General features: G+C 33.2%; 2 protein-coding genes and 1 long non-coding RNA gene across 4 annotated transcripts; all 3 read right to left on the bottom strand.

Moving 5' to 3' along the window:
- Positions 1-60: 60 nt before the first annotated feature.
- Positions 61-9,173, bottom strand: LOC123888514. The gene is made up of 6 exons (XR_006802142.1): positions 8,812-9,173; positions 8,567-8,637; positions 7,526-7,588; positions 2,974-7,310; positions 2,731-2,801; positions 61-1,752 (listed from the first exon to the last, which is right to left on the bottom strand). It is a non-coding gene; the product is annotated as an uncharacterized LOC123888514 (long non-coding RNA).
- A 455-nt stretch (positions 9,174-9,628) lies between these two features.
- Positions 9,629-14,298, bottom strand: LOC123888512 (calreticulin-3-like). 2 transcript variants are annotated; one of them, XM_045937596.1, is made up of 14 exons: positions 13,920-14,298; positions 13,049-13,156; positions 12,592-12,784; positions 12,032-12,290; positions 11,644-11,700; positions 11,498-11,545; positions 11,279-11,365; positions 11,105-11,162; positions 10,949-11,016; positions 10,740-10,832; positions 10,416-10,472; positions 10,231-10,320; positions 9,953-9,982; positions 9,629-9,810 (listed from the first exon to the last, which is right to left on the bottom strand). In XM_045937596.1, the coding sequence occupies exons 1-14, from the start codon at positions 14,020-14,022 to the stop codon at positions 9,799-9,801; spliced, it is 1,263 nt and encodes a 420-aa protein (XP_045793552.1). In that variant the 5' UTR covers positions 14,023-14,298; the 3' UTR covers positions 9,629-9,798. The 2 variants fall into 2 exon arrangements, with proteins under 2 accessions (XP_045793552.1, XP_045793553.1); XM_045937597.1 differs by lacking the exon at positions 9,953-9,982 and having other exon boundaries at positions 13,920-14,078.
- Positions 14,299-18,048: 3,750 nt separating this feature from the next.
- On the bottom strand, positions 18,049-19,958 carry LOC123888513 (acyl carrier protein 2, mitochondrial). Its single transcript, XM_045937598.1, has 2 exons — positions 19,652-19,958; positions 18,049-18,494 (listed from the first exon to the last, which is right to left on the bottom strand). Exons 1-2 carry the CDS (start codon positions 19,865-19,867, stop codon positions 18,318-18,320), a joined length of 393 nt encoding a protein of 130 aa, XP_045793554.1. The 5' UTR covers positions 19,868-19,958; the 3' UTR covers positions 18,049-18,317.
- Positions 19,959-24,054: the final 4,096 nt, after the last annotated feature.

Genomic DNA, 24,054 nt, shown 5'->3' with positions numbered 1-24,054 from the left:
CAAAGGGTACACACAGAAGTAAAATTGCAGCCATATTACTAGTCTAAATCAATAAATAGAGAGAAAACCAGCTGCCACAAGTGCATCATTAACATTGAGTGAGGATACAAAAGGGCAATAAACATCAATGTATAAGCAAGACAACATGATAAATTAAATGTACAAAGCAAGACAACATGATAAACGATCAACTAAAATTAACATGATAAATATTGAAAGAGAAATGCTAGGAACACTCTCTTTCCAACACTATTTCATTGATTGGTTGAACTTCACGTGGGATCAACTAAAAAATGGCACTCACTTTCAATTTAGTGGGATCTTCATGAATTTAAACCGATCAAAATAAGAGACGGTTGAAAAGAGAGTGCTCCTCAAGATTGAAATTCTACTCAGCATGATAATAATTAATAACAATAGTAATCCCCGTGTTGATCTGGCAGGGAGGTTCTCGATGCAATGAGGGAAGCATGGTTTGAAATTGCAGTCTGCGGCAGCTTCAACCAGTGTATGTAAACAGGTCCGGCAGGTGGCGGCTCTGTCCGCTCCCGCAATTTCCATTTATGTCCAGAACCCTTCTTGGAAAGTACTTCATTGTTGCTCCTTATGGAAAACAACTCAGCTTCTTTGAGCTCCATGAGCCTCAACCATATCAGTCTACTATTTAATTCATTCCACTTGCCAAGTCCCCTTTCATCTAGCACGGGAGGCATGTCGGAGAAGCTGTTGAAGATCTCTTCGAGAGAAGTTACTCTGGAGTAGGTCAGCTCGGCTGACAGATTATCTCTTCGAGAGAAGTTACTCTGAAGTTGCTCCAACACGCTGTGTTTGGAATCGGAGGGGGGAGATATGATATTGTCTCTGATCAAGGAAGAGGGGAGATAGTTGGAATTGGTGGGGCTGTCGCCGCTGGAGATAGAGGTGGTGGAACAGAGGCGGCAGTGAAGCAGAAAGGGGTGGGCTCTTCTCAGGCGATGGAGGACTGCAGAAACAGGAAACAGAGTATCAGTGAGAAGAGAAGATTAGGGATAAGGGTTTTCGCAGAGATGAAAGGGAAAGATATATAAGATTATCCTTCACTTTTTTGATATCCAACTAGGATTTGTTATACATGTACTTCAGAATGAAATCGCCATGCGAGAAACTTTCTTTCAATTCAGTCCAAACATCCAAGGCATTATCTACAAATACAATGCTCTGAGAAATCGATTCTTCCATCGAATTCATGATCAAGAATGTACCAACATATTGCATCGAGACCAAGCCTTTAAACTTGGATAAAACGGATCTGGGTATTGGAATGGTTCCTTCGACAAAATTGAATTTGTTTTTGGCACCAAGTGCGCGTTGCATTGAACGAGCCAAAGCATGGTAGTTGGAATGAGTAAGCACCGATGTAAGGCGACGGAGGAAGGGGTCACGACCCAATTCCAATCGTGACCGGCGCACGAACTAATACTAGTCCGGCAAGCCTAATGACCGAATTTAACAAACAATAAATATAATATTTCCAAATCAAAATAAATCCTGTTTGCAGCATATACATCATTAAGTCAGAAGTTTCAAAATATACATGTTTAAATTTATACATTTCAACACAAAAGATTCCTAGACTCAAAATAGCTGCAGATATTCGATCAACTCAAAATATATATATATACAAAATAACATTTCATCAAGGAAGCCTACCAAAAGAATGATACCAACGACTCTCAATATCTGCTAGAAACCCCTACTCAGCTGACTTTGAATCTGAAAAAAATAGAAGATGAAGGGGTAAGTCACAAGGACTTAGTGAGAGATAACAATCACTACCAACTAGATGGGAAACACACGAGGCACGAGCATTTGAATTTTAGAAAGCTTGTAACAATTCTTGTAAAGTAGTAATTATGTAATATATATAATACTCGATTCAAATCATTATAGAGTTTGAAATTGAAATAAGAAAAATATAGAAATCCAATCAAATAAAAAGAAATCATTACGAGAGAATCGAGAGACGGCTCCATCTCGTTGATAGCCCTTTCCTCCTAAAAGCGGCCTTTCACTTAGGGGCGGCTCCATCTAACGGATAGCCCTTTTCTCTTCGATTACGAAAACACATCCTCATCTTTAATTAGGGAGTCTACAGCTCGTTGATAGCCAATTCGTTACGAGAGAATCGAGAGACGGCTCCATCTCGTTGATAGCCCTTTCCTCCTAAGAGTGGCCTTTCACTTAGGGGCGGCTCCATCTAACGGATAGCCCTTTTCTACTCGATATTATATAACTAGGTGCATCTAGGACGTCGTCATTATAACCGCAATTCTTAAAATGCATCTCTTAAAATCACATTCACCGCATTTCTAAAACTTTTGTCGAAATACATAAAATTCAAATGAAATGGAAAATATCCAGCTTTATAAACAATAAGCAAAGTCAAATCCAATTGAAGAATATTAACATTTTCCAAAAACAAATATCGCAGAACCTCATTTCTCCATATCTCAAAACTCATGTCATAGTATATGCAACCAAACCTCAATTTCACTTCATTTGCTCAACAAGTCATGGATAAATTCAAATAGAGTATGGTTAACTTTGATGACTTTGAAATTATATAACAGTGACGAGAAAATGTTCAAAGGGTGTGTTCCCCAATTTTATAAATACTTTAACATAGAAAATAAGTAACATAAAATTGATAATAGTAGTTAAAATAAGTAGTAATGATCATTATCAACTCACAACTATGAAGACCGGCTAGTTTTTCTCTCTAACGACTCCCGGAGTAGCAGATAAAGCATCAACTGTCGAATCTGAACATAAGAAAATGTTTATCAAGATTTCAAAGGTCATTCTAGAGTTTTACGTACTAAACATATGTAACCATAAAATCCTCCAATATCTACTCTAATCTATAACATTAATTTCTAAACCAAACTGCATATACCTAAAGATAAATTGTTGAGTTATAAGTGATATATTTACCTCAAAAGTCCCAATAAGTAACTTTCAAAGAGTGGGTACTCATCTCCTCTCTTAGAGCACTAACCCTAATCCCAAAATTATACTCAATACTATTTGTAGAAGTATGAGGAACTTATAATAGAGGTTTGTTAATTTTCTTTTGAGTGCATGGCTGACATTTGTGTTTGAAAGATGAATAGAAATTGGGGAAATGGAAGAACCGTGAAACAGGGGAGGAAGTAGAGAAAGTGAAAGAAGAAACTAGAATGTGAGAGAATTGGTGGGTGGGGTCGGTGGGTTATTATTATATTTGTGTTGGTGTTATTTTTTTTTTTTTTTTTTATATAGAAAAATGAAACGGTGCGTTTCAGTCTTCCCCCTTAAAGAAAATTCGTCCTCGAATTTATACGACTAACTTTGATTTCAAATAAGTATGGATATTTTGCTCACATGATCACCTCCGGCTCCAAAGTTGCTTATTCACCTGACGATTATTTCCAAAGGACCTATACTGAAACAATATATTTTGAGCATAAACATCTCACTTTCTTATCTATTGTAGTTGACAAATGATCGATGCAAGACAAATTCTCGTCTAACTACACATATTCATCACTACTCACACGAGAAAGGTATAATGTGCTTCCGAAGTTTAAATATATGAAAGACAAGACAAACTCTTGAGATATCCGATGGAAGTACCAAACGATAAGTTGCAAGTTTTTGAATCTCTACCAAAACTCTAACATTCCAATGAACTTTGAACTAATTTTCCCACTTTTGTCAAACCACAATACACTCTACATTGGCGAAACATGTAGGAATACATGTTAGCCCACATCGAACCCTAAGGGAAACACCTCTGATTAGAGTAAAAAATTTCCTACTTGAAGTTGTCATTAAACACTCTTAGATGATCTTAACCTTTTCAATGATATCTTGAATCAACTCTAGGCGTACTAGTTTAGACTAGCCAACTTCAAATCATCCTACCGAAAAGATACATTTGCTACATGACCCACACAGACCCTAACCTGCTTTTCAAAATCAAGTTCAAAAGCAGCTTCTCTGCTCTCGCAAACCAAAATAACCAAATTGTTTATTTCTTTTTTCTTTCTTTTATTTTTTTATTTTTTTATTTTTATTTCCTTTCCACTCATCATACTTCCGCTGCGCAACTCTGATTTGTTTGGTAAGTAGTTTATGACCTAATTTACTCACCTAATTTACTCTATACTATTTCAATTTATCAACTTGTGATCTAATAACCCAAGAAACATATAGTAAGAAGTATTGAGAGGTTTAAAAATTGGTCTTCAAGAGCTTATAAATAAATAAAAATACTTGTTTCATTCATTCCATAAGTTAATCACCTTGAATAACTATCACAGGGCATCATTCTAATATTCACGTTATATAAACCACCTGCTTCATATTTAATTTACATCTTAATAGTCTACCAACCAAGCCTAGACATACTCAATCCAAATGTATTCCTAAATCAAGGAATATTAAATTTCAAGTTTAATAATATCCTTATCAAGGCCTAAATTTTATCGATAAATATGTCAATAACCTAGAAGCTACTAACCAATGCAGAGTTAATAGGTGGTTTTTCGTCTGTTTCTATTGCTTAGGAATTCACAGATAAGTAATTTTTTTTTTTTTTTTTTTTAATTTTGGCGACTCATAAGAGAAGGTAGAATTTTGAGACTTGAAAAGAATTTTTTTTTTTTTGGTCTTCAATACAATCTTGATTTGAAAACGCCCAGGTTTATGACCGTTATCCTAACGCTATCAAATATCCATAAAGATGTTAGAGCATTAGTAAACTCAAAAGACATAACCAGAATTTCAAAATGCTCATAGCATATGTAAAGAGTTTTCTTTAAAATAAGTCCCCTCTTAACCTTCAACTAGTGATGCCTAGACCGCAAATCAATCTTAGACAAAAACACTTAGCTCCTTAATGTTTTGATCAACTAACTCGTTAATTCAGAGTAACCTATATTTATTCGTTACTACCGTCTTATTTGATTCTCTATACCACACCTAATCACATGGGTTCATCTCTTTTCTTTTCAAACAATACCAATGCTTCCGAAGGAAAGGAATTTGGCCGAGTAAAGCTCTTATTTGAGAAAACCTTGTAGTTGTTTCCTTAAAATCTAAAGTTCGGCTAGGCCATTCTACGAAGAGGTACAAATGTGAGTTGAAGGTTAGGAACCAAGGCTATAGAGAATTCAATATCCCTATCAGGTGGCAATCTAAGAAGTTCTTCAGGAAAAACATCAAGAAACTCACACGCTTTTGGAACTATGTATAGTTTTTTTTTTTTTTTTTTCTGCTGGCGTCTCGCTGTCTTGGCTTGTTTAGGGGATTTCAGAATTAAGAAGAAACATTTTAGTTTTAATTAGTAATTACTAATTAGTAATTATATTATGCTGTACACATTTGATACAAACAGATGTTTGATTTTCAAGTTATGCATTTTCCTTGTGTTCAAAATTTCAGTTTCTCTCAAATTTCACCATGTTTCATCTTTATATGTGATTTTATAATGATTCATCCTTACGAGAATTCTTTGGTAAATTTCTTGACTTATGTAGTCTATGACTATGTACTGGCCATGAGTAAGTTGCAACTGGTTTCAAGATCAGACTTATATTTTAGTTGGTTTTCTATAAGCAAAATGGCTATAGCCTATAGCGGCAATTATATTCATCCCTCACAATCTCTCACTAGCATAGTTAAACTCAACCAACGTTATGATAGTTTCTCTAGCAATTCCAACCCTGCTTATTATTATTTTATTTTATTTTTAGCACAAGTTGAGTAACATGGCAACAATATGTAAAATGGATCTCACTACCTTGTTATAATAGACTTGGGTGAAATGATGGAAGAACGACCAATTCATGACTAGATAATAGTTGTATCGCAACTGCCAAGGACAATCCCTCTTGTTATGTACTACTCGACCACATTGAAAGCACATTTTACCATCTTTGAAAATTTTCAGATTGAAATCAACCACCGTAGAATCAAATTTACTCTAAGGAAATGTTAATTATCTTTATGTCCTAGGATCTAATCTACGATTCTGCACTGTTCCCCAAAAGTTCGTCTACCAGAACTATCGCTCTCACGATACTGATATTTGTTATCCCTAATCACCAAATATAACTTCACCACCACGATAAGAATAATATATGATCATTCAACTCATTCCTTGCAAAAAAATTGTCTATTACTTCACTTACCTTTTGTTGTTGCTTAATAGTAAGTGTCAATCTTGAAACCTCAGTAAAATAGTACAATTAAACCAACCACAAATCTAAATAAATATTCTCTTAATCGTTTAATGAACCCATGGACACACATCCTTCTTAAAGTAGGGTGAGGAGTGTGGCTTGAAAGCTATGTAAAAATGGACATTGTACTCTGTAACTAACATGTTTTCAATTTGTTTCGATCGCTCATAATTGTAAGCTAATCTAACAGTTTCTAGAAGAAAACGAGCCACATACAATTGAGAAATCTCACTCCATGCAAACGAAGGTGATCCCTATTGTTTCAATGTGTAAGTGTATTAAACTAGTTATATATCAGACCATCTAACTTAAATGATGTCAACTTCACCGCCCTTAAATCTGAGCATCCTAATGCCTTTTATAATCTCTTTAGACAGTCAATGAATTTTAGTGGATCCCCACACACACTAGACTTGGAAAAAGTAAAGGTTTAAGTTTCATGAATTTCTCTATATCGACATTAATCTCTCTAGATGGGGTTATTGCCTAGTACTCACCTTGACTAATTACTTGTGAACCATCAAGATTTATTTGTCTTAGAATATCTTGCTACTTCTCAACAACAGTCACAACAAGTTGTTGCAATACCAATATCAATCTTTGTCTTCCTCTAGGAACCTCAACACTAACTACTACTGCAACCAGGCCACGTTTGTCGACAAAGAGTACGACTGAATCACGACCTCTTTGACTAGGGTCTTAAGGAACAAACTTCGCTTCTAGTGGTAATCCTAGTGTTGGGTGGCATACTCACCAAACGAAAGGAAATTTACCGAGTATTAGACAAGACGACAAACAGAGTGAGACAAATCAAATACCAAAAGAGAGATGATAGGATTGGACAACAAGTGAGACAAAGACTACCATAGAGTACTAATAGCTTCTTGCAAGTAAATAGTGCCGCGGTTCACAATTTACTAGCAAAAATCTATTATCACTCTATGTCTGCAGCTATTTGGACCTACAACCGAGCTCTGATACCAACTTTGTCACGACCCAATTCCAATCGTGACCGGCGCACGAACTAATACTAGTCCGGCAAGCCTAATGACCGAATTTAACAAACAATAAATATAATATTTCCAAATCAAAATAAATCCTGTTTGCAGCATATACATCATTAAGTCAGAAGTTTCAAAATATACATGTTTAAATTTATACATTTCAACACAAAAGATTCCTAGACTCAAAATAGCTGCAGATATTCGATCAACTCAAAATATATATATACAAAATAACATTTCATCAAGGAAGCCTACCAAAAGAATGATACCGACGACTCTCAATATCTGCTAGAAACCCCTACTCAGCTGACTTTGAATCTGAAAAAAATAGAAGATGAAGGGGTAAGTCACAAGGACTTAGTGAGAGATAACAATCACTACCAACTAGATGGGAAACACACGAGGCACGAGCATTTGAATTTTAGAAAGCTTGTAACAATTCTTGTAAAGTAGTAATTATGTAATATATATAATACTCGATTCAAATCATTATAGAGTTTGAAATTGAAATAAGAAAAATATAGAAATCCAATCAAATAAAAAGAAATCATTACGAGAGAATCGAGAGACGGCTCCATCTCGTTGATAGCCCTTTCCTCCTAAGAGCGGCCTTTCACTTAGGGGCGGCTCCATCTAACGGATAGCCCTTTTCTCTTCGATTACGAAAACACATCCTCATCTTTAATTAGGGAGTCTACAGCTCGTTGATAGCCAATTCGTTACGAGAGAATCGAGAGACGGCTCCATCTCGTTGATAGCCCTTTCCTCCTAAGAGTGGCCTTTCACTTAGGGGCGGCTCCATCTAACGGATAGCCCTTTTCTACTCGATATTATATAACTAGGTGCACCTAGGACGTCGTCATTATAACCGCAATTCTTAAAATGCATCTCTTAAAATCACATTCACCGCATTTCTAAAACTTTTGTGGAAATACATAAAATTCAAATGAAATGGAAAATATCCAGCTTTATAAACAATAAGCAAAGTCAAATCCAATTGAAGAATATTAACATTTTCCAAAAACAAATATCGCAGAACCTCATTTCTCCATATCTCAAAACTCATGTCATAGTATATGCAACCAAACCTCAATTTCACTTCATTTGCTCAACAAGTCATGGATAAATTCAAATAGAGTATGGTTAACTTTGATGACTTTGAAATTATATAACAGTGACGAGAAAATGTTCAAAGGGTGTGTTCCCCAATTTTATAAATACTTTAACATAGAAAATAAGTAACATAAAATTGATAATAGTAGTTAAAATAAGTAGTAATGATCATTATCAACTCACAACTATGAAGACCGGCTAGTTTTTCTCTCTAACGACTCCCGGAGTAGCAGATAAAGCATCAACTGTCGAATCTGAACATAAAAGAAAATGTTTATCAAGATTTCAAAGGTCATTCTAGAGTTTTACGTACTAAACATATGTAACCATAAAATCCTCCAATATCTACTCTAATCTATAACATTAATTTCTAAACCAAACTGCATATACCCAAAGATAAATTGTTGAGTTATAAGTGATATATTTACCTCAAAAGTCCCAATAAGTAACTTTCAAAGAGTGGGTACTCATCTCCTCTCTTATAGCACTAACCCTAATCCCAAAATTATACTCAATACTATTTGTAGAAGTATGAGGAACTTATAATAGAGGTTTGTTAATTTTCTTTTGAGTGCATGGCTGACATTTGTGTTTGAAAGATGAATAGAAATTGGGGAAATGGAAGAACCGTGAAACAGGGGAGGAAGTAGAGAAAGTGAAAGAAGAAACTAGAATGTGAGAGAATTGGTGGGTGGGGTCGGTGGGTTATTATTATATTTGTGTTGGTGTTATTTTTATTTTTTTTTTATATAGAAAAATGAAACGGTGCGTTTCAGAAGGTCCATCGGAGGAGTCGACATAATAAACGTTGCCAACTGTTAGATCGATTTGGAGATAGAGATAGCGCAACAGAGCTTGTTTCGCTCTGATACCATCATAAAGATGGCAACATGGAAGAGAAAATAGAGAATCTCATTGTAGATTGAAAGCTCAAAAATGAGTAATTGATACAATGATGAGAATGCACCAGCATGTTCCTTATATACAAACTTGTGACTGCAACTTCTAGAACCAAACCAATGTTGTAATAATTGGTTTATATTTGTTTGATTGATTAGTTTGATTCTCGTTAAACTCAAATGGTTGATTTGTGCAAAAAGTGACACAACTCTTCTTTTTGTTTTTGTATATAAGGAGTAGATGTGTTAGTTTATTTGTTGTATCCATCAATCACAGTATTTGTAAATATTTAATATTTGATTTGATGAAAACCATCCAAAAAAAATGATGCACGTTACAACGGCCTTTGCAACAAAGCTCCAAACCAACCACATATGATTATTGAGTTTCCAATAAATTAACATCAGATGGAACATAATGCCAATATGAAGGTAAACATAATTCATACAATACATAAACTCCTGTCAACCACAAAACAGATACTAACAAAGATGGGTGCTTTATAGTTTATACCATCACAGTTCATCCTGCACATCGAAACAAAATATTTCTTCAGTAAAAATATAAATGAATATGGCAAATATTATTATAATCACCAAAATGAGGCATCTATGTCTGTTACTCTACTTATCATTAGAAAGAATAATCAACGAAGAAATCACGACTTACATGATAATCATCCATGTAATCACGACGATGCTGCAAATGAGAGAGAAACATATGAACAAATACATTCAATTGCTATTATTTTTGCCAAATAAATTTATCATCTTAGTGCAGCAAATGTTTCAAAACAAGGTTCATCCTTCACAACCAGTATTCATGCTAGAACATGACTCTTATTCCAATCTAGTATTCATGCTATTTGTCTTATCCTCAAAAAGCAAGTGAAGATTCATTAAAGAGAAAAGAATAAAATATTGAATGTAGGCATGCATGATACAAACCTTTCTATATCTGTCTCTATGTCTGTCGTGTCGATCATAACCTCTCTCTTTTCTCCGCCTTTCACCTTCTTCTCTTGCTCTTTGAGCCTCCTGCACAAATAACTAAGAGTTTAGATTCTGTAAAAGAAACAAGGTGACCCAAGAACGAAAGATAATGGACTGAAATAGTGTGTATGTTCATGTACCTCTTCCTCTTGGGCTTTTCTTATTTTCTCTGCTTCCTCAAAACCCTCTTTTTCAATCTGAGATGCCACAAAAATGAAGGTCAGTTTAACATATGCCCTAAGAGAAGACACGTATTTTGGAGAATTGAATAAACTTGTTTATGACTAGATGGACAATTTTTCGAGGCAAGTCAAATATCACTTCGAATAGGCTTAATTAAGGCATTACAAAAGTTAACATTAGATGATACACATATTTTTGAATATTTTGTGTAAAACCAACAAAAAATCGACACACACACACACACACACACACACCTATGCAAGTCAAAGCGAAAAACTCACCTCCCTATTGGCAAACACTTCATCAACAACTTGTTTTGCATATTCAGGATCATCACAAATCAAAATGTTGTCGAATACTGAACCGCCTTTAACCTGAACCACAAGATATGCATTAATTTTATCAACTATGACCATCCACTCAGCCTGATAGCTCTGCATGTCTTAGAACGAAAGCAGTCGCAAAATTTGGAATTGTACATTCATTATACCTGCCAAACTTCAATGCCGACATATTTGATAGGCTTAAGCACATAAAGATTGGGGTCATCTTCAAACTCTGAGACAGGGAGAATTGGAATTTAAGCATTTACTAGAGTGCAGGAAAGTCTAAAATATACAAAAGATTATGACAAAGAACAACATACCTGGATTATCTATCCATGGAGTTTTCCATTTCCCTTTGTAGTTAGGATTCTTGATTTTCTGTCAACATAGAGGTTGAAAGTAAGAGATGATAGTTGATGAAAGGAAACTGAGAAAATATAGAAAAACAAATTCTTGCAGCTGCATAGCTAGCTCCCCTAACTTGATCAACAAACCTTTCGTTTCCACGGTCCTTTGTATGCTGGATTTGGTATCTTCGGCCGCTTCCATATTCCATCTTCGTCTTCATCCCAACTATCAGGCTAATTAAGATGAAGAAAATGTATAAGTTTTCTTTAAAAGATAATTCTCATATATATCTCTATTTAGAAGTCATCATTTTGGAGAATTTATTTGTAGAGGCATTTGTAGATCCACTTTTCTACTCAACTAACCTCTTTAGCCTTTGGATCAGGAATTTCTGCTGGGATTGAATCATATCCCTACAATACCAATGACCAAATAAATCAGTTTTCCGTACAAATGGACTAAAACTACCATCCCCGTGTTCCGTATCATTAGGGGAAGAACTTGTGAATACCTCGGGTTTGACAGAATTAGGGTCTTCAATGTACTCTCTGTCATCCCAGTTTGCAGGCTGCGACCGGAAATGGCATAACATAAGTCACTATAGAAAACGGGAAATATTAATTGAGTTATATGATCTTGTTTTAAGACACTTAGGCTATTTTTGGCATTAAAAGCTACATTAAAATTAAAGCTAAAAATAATAGCTTTGGAAATAAAGATAAAGTTGTCTGGTAATTATTGTTATTTTTTAGCAAAAAGGTATTATTTGGATAGAATGAGAAGCGAAAAAAATAAGTCGGACCAAATGTAGCCTTAGAGTTAGATCACCAAAAGCATCATATCATGCTAAAGGACAATGTTAGAAGTTGAGAACTGAGTGAAACAGATCAGAAAGGAACCTTTTTTGCCTTAACATCTTTGATTTTTTGCGGAGGGAGAATATCCCAATCTGTATACATGCTTCCGGAATCTCTCTCTCTATTATCAACCAGAACACTGTATGTAGCATCTGGCCGGAGAATGAATGTGTAGAAATGAGTTAACTTGTCAGTTTCGCATTGCAGGTCCTTCTTTAGCGGGTAATTTTGACCTTGGTAAGAGACTATGACATGGAGCTTCTTTGTGTCTGTGCCACACAAATCTGGTCCAAACATTATACTATAGAGGATTTGTCAGTGCCACATTCTTTTTTGTTGAAAAATCGAAAATGTATACAATGAAAGGAAAAATTGTGTTTGTAAACATGATGCAAGGCGAAGCAAAATACCATGTTACAACAAGGGTTAAGCAAGCCAATAAAAAGAAGAAAAACAACATAGATAAGGAATAGAAATTTGTAGGTAAACAACCGTAAACTTTTTTTGGTACAGTAAACAACCGTAAACTTGAAACTTTTTCTTCAAGTAACTTTGAACAAAAAAAATCTACGGCGTGGTGGAAAATGGAATAAGCAACACACCTGTACGGCGTATCACCGCCAAATTTCTTTTGATTAACAAATCCAGAGAGGAGCTTCATGTAACCTCCACCACACTCAATCTCTTGTTCAAATTTTATAGAGTACTGGAAGACCAGTGTTCTATTCTTGTTGCTGAATTCTGGTATCTTTGCCGAGATGGCGAAATGTTTGGCATCATTTGATGTTTGGATACCTACAACAAGATCACACAAAAATGACTAAATGTTACAACACCACCCAAGTTTTTGTTACTACTATCATCCTTTAATAATAAGTATTCAACCAAATGAATTTTTACGGGGTCATGTCATGCCCGCAGTCGCGGAGGTCATGTCCATTCGCAACTTTGTGTCGTTCAAGCAGCTAACTTATAATAATCCATTTTACATTTCATTCATAACAAGAGAATAATGAAGTTAAATGGATGGCATAAAAGGAATACTAAATCAACAAATACCTTTATCATCCGGATCACCAGCCCATTTCCCAGCCGTGTGTTTGAACGAACCGGCTTTGCCTTCGCTACTTTTCCAGTCTGATTTTACCCAACGACTTCGCCATCCATCTATTCAAAATCCAACACATTAAAGACCATATCATATGATCAATGAAAAAAGTCAAAATAAAAAACAACAAAACATTACATAAGCTAACTTGACCACCAAACATCACTTTTTGTTTTTAGTGCTATTGGTCTTTTCATTTATTTTTAGTTACTACTATGACTTTTTTTGGTACATATTACTACTATGACTTAACTAACAATTATATCTTCATTTCAAGTTTCTTATTTTCAACATTTCTTTCGCAAAATACTTAAAAAACAACAATCTTATAACCTTCACCCCTAAAAACAAAAACATGGAACAAATCAAACATCGCTTTTTCTTGGGATCTCTCCCCATTTTAACAAGGAATAGTTGTTGTTAATTGTTATGAAAGTTTGTGTTGGAAAATATTATTGGAGAAAGGAGAATATTTAAAGTTAGTATCAACAAAATCTACTCATGCATCTATTTTTTTTGGCACATGATCTAAATTTAATCTTCTAATAATTTTAGAAGCTAAAATAACAAAGTCACATTATGATGAAGTATAATTGAATTTTAAATTTTATTACATAACCAATTAAATTCTTTAAAGTTATAAATTGAAACTAACTTAATGAGGAAAACTGATTACACGCTACCCATGCATAGTAAAAAATAATCAATCACTTTCATCAATTTAACTAACTACCTAACCAACTAACTAATTAACAACTAACTAAACTTAACTAACTTTTCACTTATTTCAGCAACAAAAGAACAAAGAATAAATAAAATTACCTTCGAAGCGCTCTTCAAAAATGATTTCAGAAACGGAAAATTGAATTAGTAATAAACAGAAAAACACAAACATCTTCAGTTCAGTTGAAGCATTTTCCGCCATTTGCAGAATAAGCTATTTTTGCTATGTCACTGCTATTTCCAGTCACAGAAATGAGTTTACTTATAGAAAACCAAACTACTTATTTACCCCTAGACTTTGTTTTAATTACATTTATGCCACCACGTTAAAATATTCGCAGTTAACCTTTGCCAAACTAATAGTATTTCTTTAATATATTGGATATAAACTATATTAATAATAATTGAACTGAATTTGTATCCTAAGGTTTTGAGTTCCAACTCTGTAGATAAGAAAAATGTGTTTCAAAAAAGAAATATCCACTAAGATTAACCAAATTAATTTATTCACAGAAAATAATCGTCGGAGTGAACATTGTTACAGATAACATAGTTATTGAAAATAAAATTGAAATATTTTTCAAACGTATGATTATAAACTTTTAATAATTAAAATTACTTTCCTCATACTATTTTTAAATTGTGCTCAGTATTTTTTTGTAAACATTTATAAATTTATCAGAATTTTTTTTATAATAACAAGTATTAACTTGACTCAAGGAGCTGATTTTTGGATTCGAGATGGGGGAGTTAGTGTCGAGCGATATATCTATGAGTCGGGTTGATATCTTCTACAGTGGTCTGAAAGCTAAGTAGTGTCTTTCTAAAAATGAGATTAGAAGTAGATCTCTTTTAGACGATGTTTGTTTTGGTATTTTTGTTAGGGGTGTACATGGATTCGGCAAATCCGGTCGACCCGGTCAAACCCCCTCAATCTAACCTAAAAAAGTGGGTTGAGTCGGGCTAGTGGGTGGATATGAATTTCAAAAGTGAAAAACACATAAAAAATATCAGGTTTCGGATAAAACCGGACTCAATCTAAGAAACCCACTACCCACTAGTGCTACGTATTTTGAAATATTTTTTATGAAAATACTAAAGATTTTGTCATTTGATTATTAGATATTTTTATAATGAAAATAAGTTATACTATTTTTTATGAAAATAAAAAAAATTGAATAATTTTTATAAACAAATATGATAATTAATCGCACTATTTTAAAAAAAAAATAAAAAGATTGAATAATTTCATAAACAAATATGATGATTCATCGTTAGTCATTTGATATTAAAAAAAGTAAAAAAAAAAAAAAAAAACCATTTGGATAACACACTATCCAACCTGTAAATTAATAGGTTTACACAAAAAATAGGTGATTATTTTTTATAGTGAAAAAAAGTTACACTATCTTTCAAGAAAATAGACTTGTTGAGTTATTTTTATGAAAAAATACGATGATTTAACAATTAGATGTTTAATATAAAAAATTAGAAAAATAATTTGGATAACCCACTACCCAACTCAATCCAACCCGAAAATTAGTGGGTTTACCCAACCCGGGCCAATGTTATAACAGGTGATTATTTTACTAGACTCAATCTGGAGTACCCTATGTGATTCGGGTTTTGATTTTGACCAAATTCAACTCAATCCGGCCCACGTACACCCCTAATTTTTGTTGGTCTTCCGCTTATATAGCTAATATGAGTTGGCTCTAGTAACTTTTTCTTTCTGCTTTGGGAGTGTTTTGCACTTCAGGGTAAAGAAAATTGAGGCTGATCAATGATCATAGTTGAAGACTTGAATAACATGATGAATAAATTAATGGTATTGAAATTGTCCAATGGATGGCCAGTTTTGACGTAGCAATGGCCAATGGAATCATTCATTCTTTGTATTTCTGTGTAATTAATTTAATTTTTTTTTCTTGAATGAAAGAAATAGCAAGTCAAAGTCTTCGTACCCTTCCAAATGTGATGAAACCAAAACAAAAGGCAAAGGGAGAAAGAAAGACGATTATGGTTTATCTGTTTCCAAACACCTTTGAGGAAGACTTGAATATTCAAAACGACTCAAGTCTACTATTATTGTGTGCCTTTAATTCTCCACTTAACATACCCCACCACCAATCATCATCAAAATTTTAACATTAACAACACTCCCTTACAAGCTATGCCCATTTTTTTATTTTTTTTAATAGGGAGGCCATTAGGCCAAATTACAAACGGACTCTACGAGTAAAATAAATGCTAACAACATCCTGTCATAAGAGATTAATACATCTCGAGGGAGGGTGGGGAAGTAGCAAAGAACCCGTAGGTATGGAGAGAGCGTGGGTTGCAATCCAGTCCGCGACATGGTTTGCATACGTGGCTTATTTGAACTTGCCAATCTCTCATCATAAGGCGATTAATGAGAGAGACAATAGTAGGGAAAAAACAGCTTTAATTTTTAAACTTATGTTTTGAGTGTTTATCATTCTCCAAAATATACCTTTTTTTTTTCTTACCCTCTTAATCCTAGTAGTCATTAAATAATTATGCTTTGTACAGCTGATGACGTGACTAGCATGTCATGGCTACCACACATCCTTAAACATACAAATGTGGTTTATGAAGTCAAGTGGATTTATTATAGCATATATCTTGTTAATTATAGGTTAAATGGTGGCATAATGAATCAAGAGCTTGGAAGTGGAATTGTAAAGCTAATATTTGGTGGTAGCAAGATGTCTTTGGTCCAATATCATCCTCGGGATAAAGATTGTGCGGTTGTAGAGACACTGTCGTTATTAATGTCAAATGGTGACAAATCAAGGGGAGATATCTTGGTGATGCTTCACCTGAGAAATATTCTCATTTTTTAAACTATATTAGCCTCTTTAACATTACTAGTAGACAAAGTTTGTTGTTTATGAAGGTGAAAACCTGAAACTTCTCTGTTTGGTTTAGAGATAAGTTATCCAATAGTGATGCTATTCGCAAGTTAATGCTATACTAATCATATTGTTATGGGACTATTTTAAAAGCAGCACCTAATTTGGCCTGCAATACAGATGATGCTCGAATTGACTAGCAAATAATACTTTCAATTTATTTAACTCGGTCCAAAACCAAGTTGATCCATCACAGAATACCTTGAATAGACTTGGTCAGCTCAAATTAACAACACTAAACAATGTAGAAGAGAGGAACAATGACGTAAAAAACTTGATAAAGACAAGCATATGCAAACAAAAGGGAATGGTCGAATAAGAGAACAAACAAAACATTTAAAAAGAAATAAGAAAGATAAAGAATCGCAGAATGAAATCACAGATGAAGGAAAAATAAAAATAAAGAAAAAAGGATCTACTGGGGGAAAAATGGATAACAAAATGAGATCAGAACGGAGGACGGTGTTTCCCCCCGGTATTTCTTTATCATTTCAGCCAGTTGTGCCATGCCAATGGCTGTCAGATTTCAGTCGGTGTATACTGTAATATTGATTCTCACTTGATATGCACCCAACAAACCGTAATAACAGTACATATAGAAACCACGATAAAGAACTAAAATTCACAATGGAGAGAACATGGGAGATCATAACAGGTTCTAAATTGGAAAATGAACAAAATGTTAGTTCAAAATGAGTTGACAACATGACAGCTCAAAACTTGTCGGTAGAGTCATTGACAAACAGATAGAAGAGGATTAGAGGTTCAGATGGCTTGACGCTAGGGTTGATGCTAGTTTCATAACAACTTGACAATGCTTTATCAATTTGCGGAAGTTCGGGTCTCAACAGATTTTTAGAAAATGAAAATTTGAATTTTGGGGAGCCACGTATCATGGATGACTAACATAATTGAAATATAATGGCAAAGACAAAGGAAACAAATCATTGTCTTTACCATAAAGAGAAAACCAATGAGGGAGATATGTAGTACTAGTAGAGTGATAACTAGAGAGAGGGTTTCAACCTCAACATAACAATAGCTAAGCTAACATTTGTCATTCAAAAAGGAAAAAAAGAAACACCAAACAAAACATGACATCCCTGATCAAGCTATCATTCATACAGACTACATATTTGAAATATTAAAGATGAAGTAATACCCTTGCACACATGAAATAAGACAAACATGAATAGCATGATTCATTGACTAAAAAAAGAAGGGAAAAAAATAGCATGATTCATGATCATACACTGTAAAGTGAGGACAACCATTAAGACCTCAAGATTCTATAATCATAAATCTAGCACAATTTTTATTGACATGAAAAATGGGAGCATACAATGCAAAGTTAAGCAATGCCAATATTACCAAAAGCAAAATACAACTCAAGCTGGCACATCCCCAGCCAAACACACTTCTGGGATTTAGAGGGGCGAGAAAATAAAGTTCGATTTTAGAATCAAACAAGTGAGGCAAAAAATGTCTTAAAGTTGGACAATCCTACACTACTTTATGATAAGGAAAAGAAAAATTTTACAGCTAGACTCATGGATTCCCACTACTTTGCCTGAGGATGAGATGCAATGAAGTCAACGGCAAGGTTAATGGAGTTAATCTTGTCTGCTTCATTATCAGGAATCTCAAATCCAAACTCTTCCTCAAGAGCCATCACAATCTCTACAGCATCTAAACTATCCAATCCAAGGTCATTCTGGAAATGAGCAGTTGGAGTAACCTGACAAAAGCAAATAAGCAGACACCATGTTAACAAAAGAACATAAGCTTAAATTATAATAGTAAACCATTGCTGACAGAGGAATTTGAATTCTCCAAAATGACACAAGCACTTTAAAGAGTTAATGTGGGGGTTAATTAACAGTTGTGTAAGTCTAAACTAATGCCCTATTTGGATTGGTTTATATGAGGTTACCTACTAGCATAAGAACTTGTGAAACTATTTGGGAGAGCTTATAGAAACAGCTTATGACATGTCCACAAGTATTAAGTTATTTTCAGGTTATTTCTAAGCTCACTTGGATAGCTTATGAAAACAATTCGACTTTATTTTATCTAATATTACAGAAATAGCTTATACATAAGCACTTATACGATAATAACATAATTGCTTAATTAAGTTGTTTATCCAAACAAGGCCTTAAACCTCCAAAATACAGTACTCACTGAAAAGGGATCAAATCCTTGGCAGTGATAATTTCAACACAAACACTGATGTTTACTCTGATGAAAGATTCTATCAGAGAAATGCACCTCATATAACTGAAACAATGTTCTTACCAATTGCTCTATCATGACAACAATCAAACACAGTTTAAAAATCTACTAACAAACAACCAATCAAAGCCAACAAATAATTTTTCAACATATATATTTTTTAATGCATTTTAGTGGTGCCTTTAGCTTCATACAAGAGCATTGTAAAGTGTATTATAACAGTATTAAAAGAAGCTCATGATTAAGAGCTTGTTTGAATTGACGTATTTGAGTTTATCTACTAAAATAAGCATTGGTGGCACTGTTAGGAAGAGTTTACGGAAACAACTTATGGAGCTTATTTCCATATGTCTCCGGTATATATCATAAAAATAGTTTATAACTTATATGAAAACAGTTTAACTTCATTTTATTTTTCGTAATAGAAATAGCTTATCCGTAAGCACTTATACAATAAAACATTTATGCGCAATTAAGCAGTTGATCCAAACGAGACATAAATATTGGAAATATAAAAATTGCAAAATAAGTGGAAAAAAATTAAGGCAAATAAACCATAAAATTTAACAGCTAAACTAAACCTAGCAATAACGATAAACGAAACAATAATAAGAAAAATTAAGAAGAAATAGATAATAGTAGTAACAGAATGAGTAGTACCTTAGAAGGATCTACTTTCTGGAAGTTTTTAACGCATGAAACGACGCGATCTGTGACCTCAGATTTATCGAGAAACGAACCCCTAACCTCTTCGCTGAAGCGACGAAGGAAGAAATTAGGAAGAAGACGGAAAGGAGATTGGTTGTTGAGGGGAAGAGTATCAACTTGCACTCTTAGGTATTGCATCAGAGGCAAACCGGTTCTTCTCGCCGCCATTGTTGATCTCAAAAACCTTACTCTCTCTGCTCACAGCAATACACGATGAAATGGAATGAATAGTGTGGTGAAGTTTGATGAGATGCAATTTCACCGAAATCAAACCTTGTTTATAATAATGGGCTTTGTGGATTTTACCCATTAGGCCCAATTGTAAGGCTGTGTGTGTTTGTCAAGCTTTTTGCATACTTTGCTTATGTTAATTCCATAATCTAGGATAATTAATGTGATTTTTTTTAGGGGAGTGTGAATTGAATTAAAATATATTATGTACTTTAGTGAAAAATTATGCACTATCGGTCAATATAAAAATAAATATATACTGTATACTACATAAATTTTAATCGTATTTCACCATTATTATATAACTTTATTGTATTGATTTCTAAAATATTTGTGATAAAATAAAATTATTGATGATGAATTAGGGGAAAACCATTTTGAGAAGATTGATCACATTCAAAGAATCAAAATAAATTAAAAGCAATCTTAAGGTATAAAATATGGCTAATGTTACGGTGGACCACATTCACAAATTGTCCAATGTGGACAAGTAATCTATTTAAAAAAAAATCGTATTCGTTATAATGTTATTAGTAACTGGTTCACCATGAACCACTTGATGAAATGGTTCATATTAAAATTTACTCATGAAATATTCCCAAAGATTTGCTTTAAGCACTCTTCGAAGTGCTGCAAAAGCAACAAAAAAAAACTCTTATTACTCTTCTTAAAATTCCCCCACACTTCACTCGTGCCAATAATTACCTGCCATCATCGTGTTATCATTTACATCCCAAAACAAAAGAAAAAAAAAGAAAGAAACACGTAAATTGCGTAAATTTCCCTCTTGCTTGCAATACATTGCTCTTCATCTTCTTCATTGTTGCTGCAACACCGTCATCTCCTCACACAAATCTCTCTCCGTCCCAACGTTGTCGCCGTCCCATCTCATTGTCAGTACTAACACACTTGCTCACGTCGTTGTCACCCTTCTCTATCCGTTTAACCGTCATCGCCGTCATTTTCGCCATTTTCAATTTTAAAATATATCCATTCCTCCGACGACCCAGCATCACCGCTGCTACTATTTTTGACCAAGGAATTATTGGTTTTTAAAACTATAACTTTTTGTTCTTGTTAATGTTGTTATTGTTTTGATACATTAATTAGTTGTGAATAGGTATTATTGTTGTTAGGGTAAATGATCATTTTCCCCCCTACAAAATAAGTGAATTTTCGTTTACCCCCCTATGTAGATTTTTTTTCTGTTTACCCCCTGCAAAACATAGATTCCCTCATTTTGCCCCCTGGGTGTACAGCAGGACATGTGACTGTGCAAATCTGCTGAGGTGGCTTGCACAGTGGAAAAAATCATTTATATTTATTTTTTAAATTCCACGTCAGATAATATTTTTTTAAAAAAAAAAATAAAAAATAATTTTTTTTTCCTACAAAATAAAAAAATGATTGTTCTTATTTTTTTAAAAAAAATTCTAAGCGAATTTGAAAAATTTCCAAAATAAAAAATTTCTTATTTTGCTCCCAAAATAAAGATTTACTCCGAAATAAAGTTTATTTCCAAAATAAAAATTTGAAAGATTTATTTTCAATTTTTTTTGAATTAAAAAAAACATAATCTTTATTTTTTAAAAACAAATTTTTTTTTTTTTTGTTAATCTCTTTGAATTAAAAAAAAAAATAGAAAAATAAGTTTTATTCATGTTTTTCTCTTCTACCAAAACCATTTGCCCTAGAACTAGAAAAATAGAAAGAAGCATACGACAACAATGAACTAGAAGACGACGACGAATACAATCACGACGGTGTAAGCAAACGATTCTGGCGAAGATTTTGTTTTTTTTTTTTAATTTTAAAAGATTTGAAAATAAATCTTTAAAATCTTTTTTTTGGAAATAAACTTTATTTGAGAGCAAAATAAGAAAATTTGTTTTTTAATTTTATGAAAAAAATAATAATTTTGTACGGAAAAAAAATTATTTGTAGGAAATTTTTTTAAAATTTTGTAGGAAAAAAATTTGATTTGTAGGATTTTTTATTTTTTGAAAAAAAAATAAATAAGAAAATTCATTTTTTTTATTTTGTAGGAAAAAAAAATTAAATTTCTTTTGTAGGATTTTTTTATTTTGGAAAAAAAAATCGTTTTTTTAATTTTGTAGAAATTTTTTATTTTTTATTTGAAAAAATTATCATCTAATGTGGAATTAAAAAAATTAATATAAATAATTTTTTTCCACGTGTACAAGCCACATTAGCAAATTTACATTGTCACTTGTCCTGCTGTACATCCAGGGGGCAAAACGAGAGAATCTATTTTTTACCGGGAGTAAACAGAAAAAAAATCTGCATAGGGGGTAAACGAAAATTTGGTTATTTTGCAGGGGGTAAATGATCATTTACCCTTAATATTATTGTTTTTCAAGGTATTATTGTTGTTATTATACTATGAATTTTATGCTGTAATGGTTTTTCTAGTTTCATTTTCAATGTTTATTTTTATGCAATTGAAAAGGGGAAGTGGCAGTGAGACACTGCGGCGGCAGCAGCGAGGAAGAAGACGTCTTGTCGGCGACCGTTAGTGAGAGACACTATGATAGAGAGATGGAGATGCGGCGTAGAGATTGAGAGGTGTTTTGTTTTGACGGAGAAGACGAAAATTGAGAGAGAGAAGTAAGATGGGGTTGTTGTGAAAGGAATAAGAAGAATATGATTTTTCAATCTAATCTAAACTAGTGGGGCGACGGCATTGAGACAGAGAGAGAGATTTGACGGCGGCCGGTTGTGAGCCTTCTCTTTCAACCGGATGATTCCAACGAAATTATTATTAAACACAAATTCATTACCAAAAAAACGTCTCAATTGATCATTCAACGCTTAATCTACATATATAGTTCAAATTTGCACTGCATGTAACCGATCTACCCATTTCAACATTATGAAAAAAGTCGACAAGTAAGACAGACAATCCAAAGATCAACCAAATTAACTTTGGAACAATCTCTACAGCCATGGAAAAAAGTCTCATTACATGAATTACAAAGAGGAAAACTCTTAGATTGGTCATTCTCCATCAGCATAGAACCAGATTGGATGCAGCGAGACCCTTTTCAATTCCAAATGGCTCGATACGCATGATGACCAATAGCACTATCAAAACTTTCTACCCAAACATAAGCAAAAGTGAGGGAGAATGATCACACACGAGAATCATCACCATTTTATTTATCGCAAATATATATGTTTTTACTCAAAAAATGTAAGGGTCTGTTTGGTGCGCAGGATAGCATAGTGACAGGATAGGATATAAAACAGGATAAGGATAGGATATGATAACAGCAGGATAACAGTTATACTCAGTTATCATATCCTGTGTTTGGTGCACACAGGATAACAAACATGATAACTATTATATTTTGTTTTTAATAGCTCATAATAATATGATAAGATATATAACAATTGTAAAATTACTATTGTAAAACAATTGTTATTTTTTTAAAATTATTTTGTAATACTTTTAATTTTATAAATAAAAAATATGAATAAGTAATCAAATAACTTTATATAATTTCAAATAAAAATTATGAGAAAATAATCAAGTTTAATTTTTTATATGAATCATGATCAAATAAATAACTCAATAATATATACATGTTAGATAAGCCAAATAAATATATGATATATCTCATACGTAAATAATAAAACTACTATTGCAAAAGAATTATATTTAATTTTTTATAAAATTTAAATTAATATCCCTATTTGTCAATTTTTTAATAATCATTTTACTTTAAAATATTGTAATTTTAGTAAAATTTTGATTTTTTAGAATATATAAATTACAAAATTACCCCTGTGAGAAAAGCACATATATATTTAAAAATTAATTATTTTATTATTTATATTTTATTAATTTTATTTTATGTATTTTAAAATATATTTTATAAAATAAATCAGTAATTTTTTTTCTTATCCTATCCTGCTGGTAACCCAGCTCAAATTCAGGATAAGAATTATAACTAGAGAGACAGGATAGGATAAGCTTCAGGATTAACTTATCATATCCTGTTGTATCACCAAACACTGGATTGCGGCAGGATATGATACAGTTATCCTATCCTGTCTCTTATCCTGTGCACCAAACGAGCCCTAAAAGTTTAGATTTTTAA

Source organism: Trifolium pratense, linkage group LG6, assembly GCF_020283565.1.
Source record: "Trifolium pratense cultivar HEN17-A07 linkage group LG6, ARS_RC_1.1, whole genome shotgun sequence".
Classification (NCBI taxonomy): Eukaryota; Viridiplantae; Streptophyta; class Magnoliopsida; order Fabales; family Fabaceae; genus Trifolium; species Trifolium pratense.
Note: the sequence above shows the minus strand (reverse complement) of the source record. Positions and strands in the feature narration are given on the sequence as shown.

Bases quoted from the DNA above. Each gene is read 5' to 3' on its own strand.
- LOC123888513 (XM_045937598.1), bottom strand. From the start codon at position 19,867: ATGGCGGCGAGAAGAACCGGTTTGCCTCTGATGCAATACCTAAGAGTG. The intron at 18,495-19,651 runs GTACTACTCATT...TGCTTTTGTCAG, and splicing joins AGAAAGTAGATCCTTCTAAG to GTTACTCCAACTGCTCATTT.
- LOC123888512 (XM_045937596.1), bottom strand. From the start codon at position 14,022: ATGGCGGAAAATGCTTCAACTGAACTGAAGATGTTTGTGTTTTTCTGT. The intron at 11,163-11,278 runs GTTTGTTGATCA...CTATGTTGACAG, and splicing joins AAGGACCGTGGAAACGAAAG to AAAATCAAGAATCCTAACTA. The intron at 10,833-10,948 runs GTATAATGAATG...CTTGTGGTTCAG, and splicing joins TCGGCATTGAAGTTTGGCAG to GTTAAAGGCGGTTCAGTATT.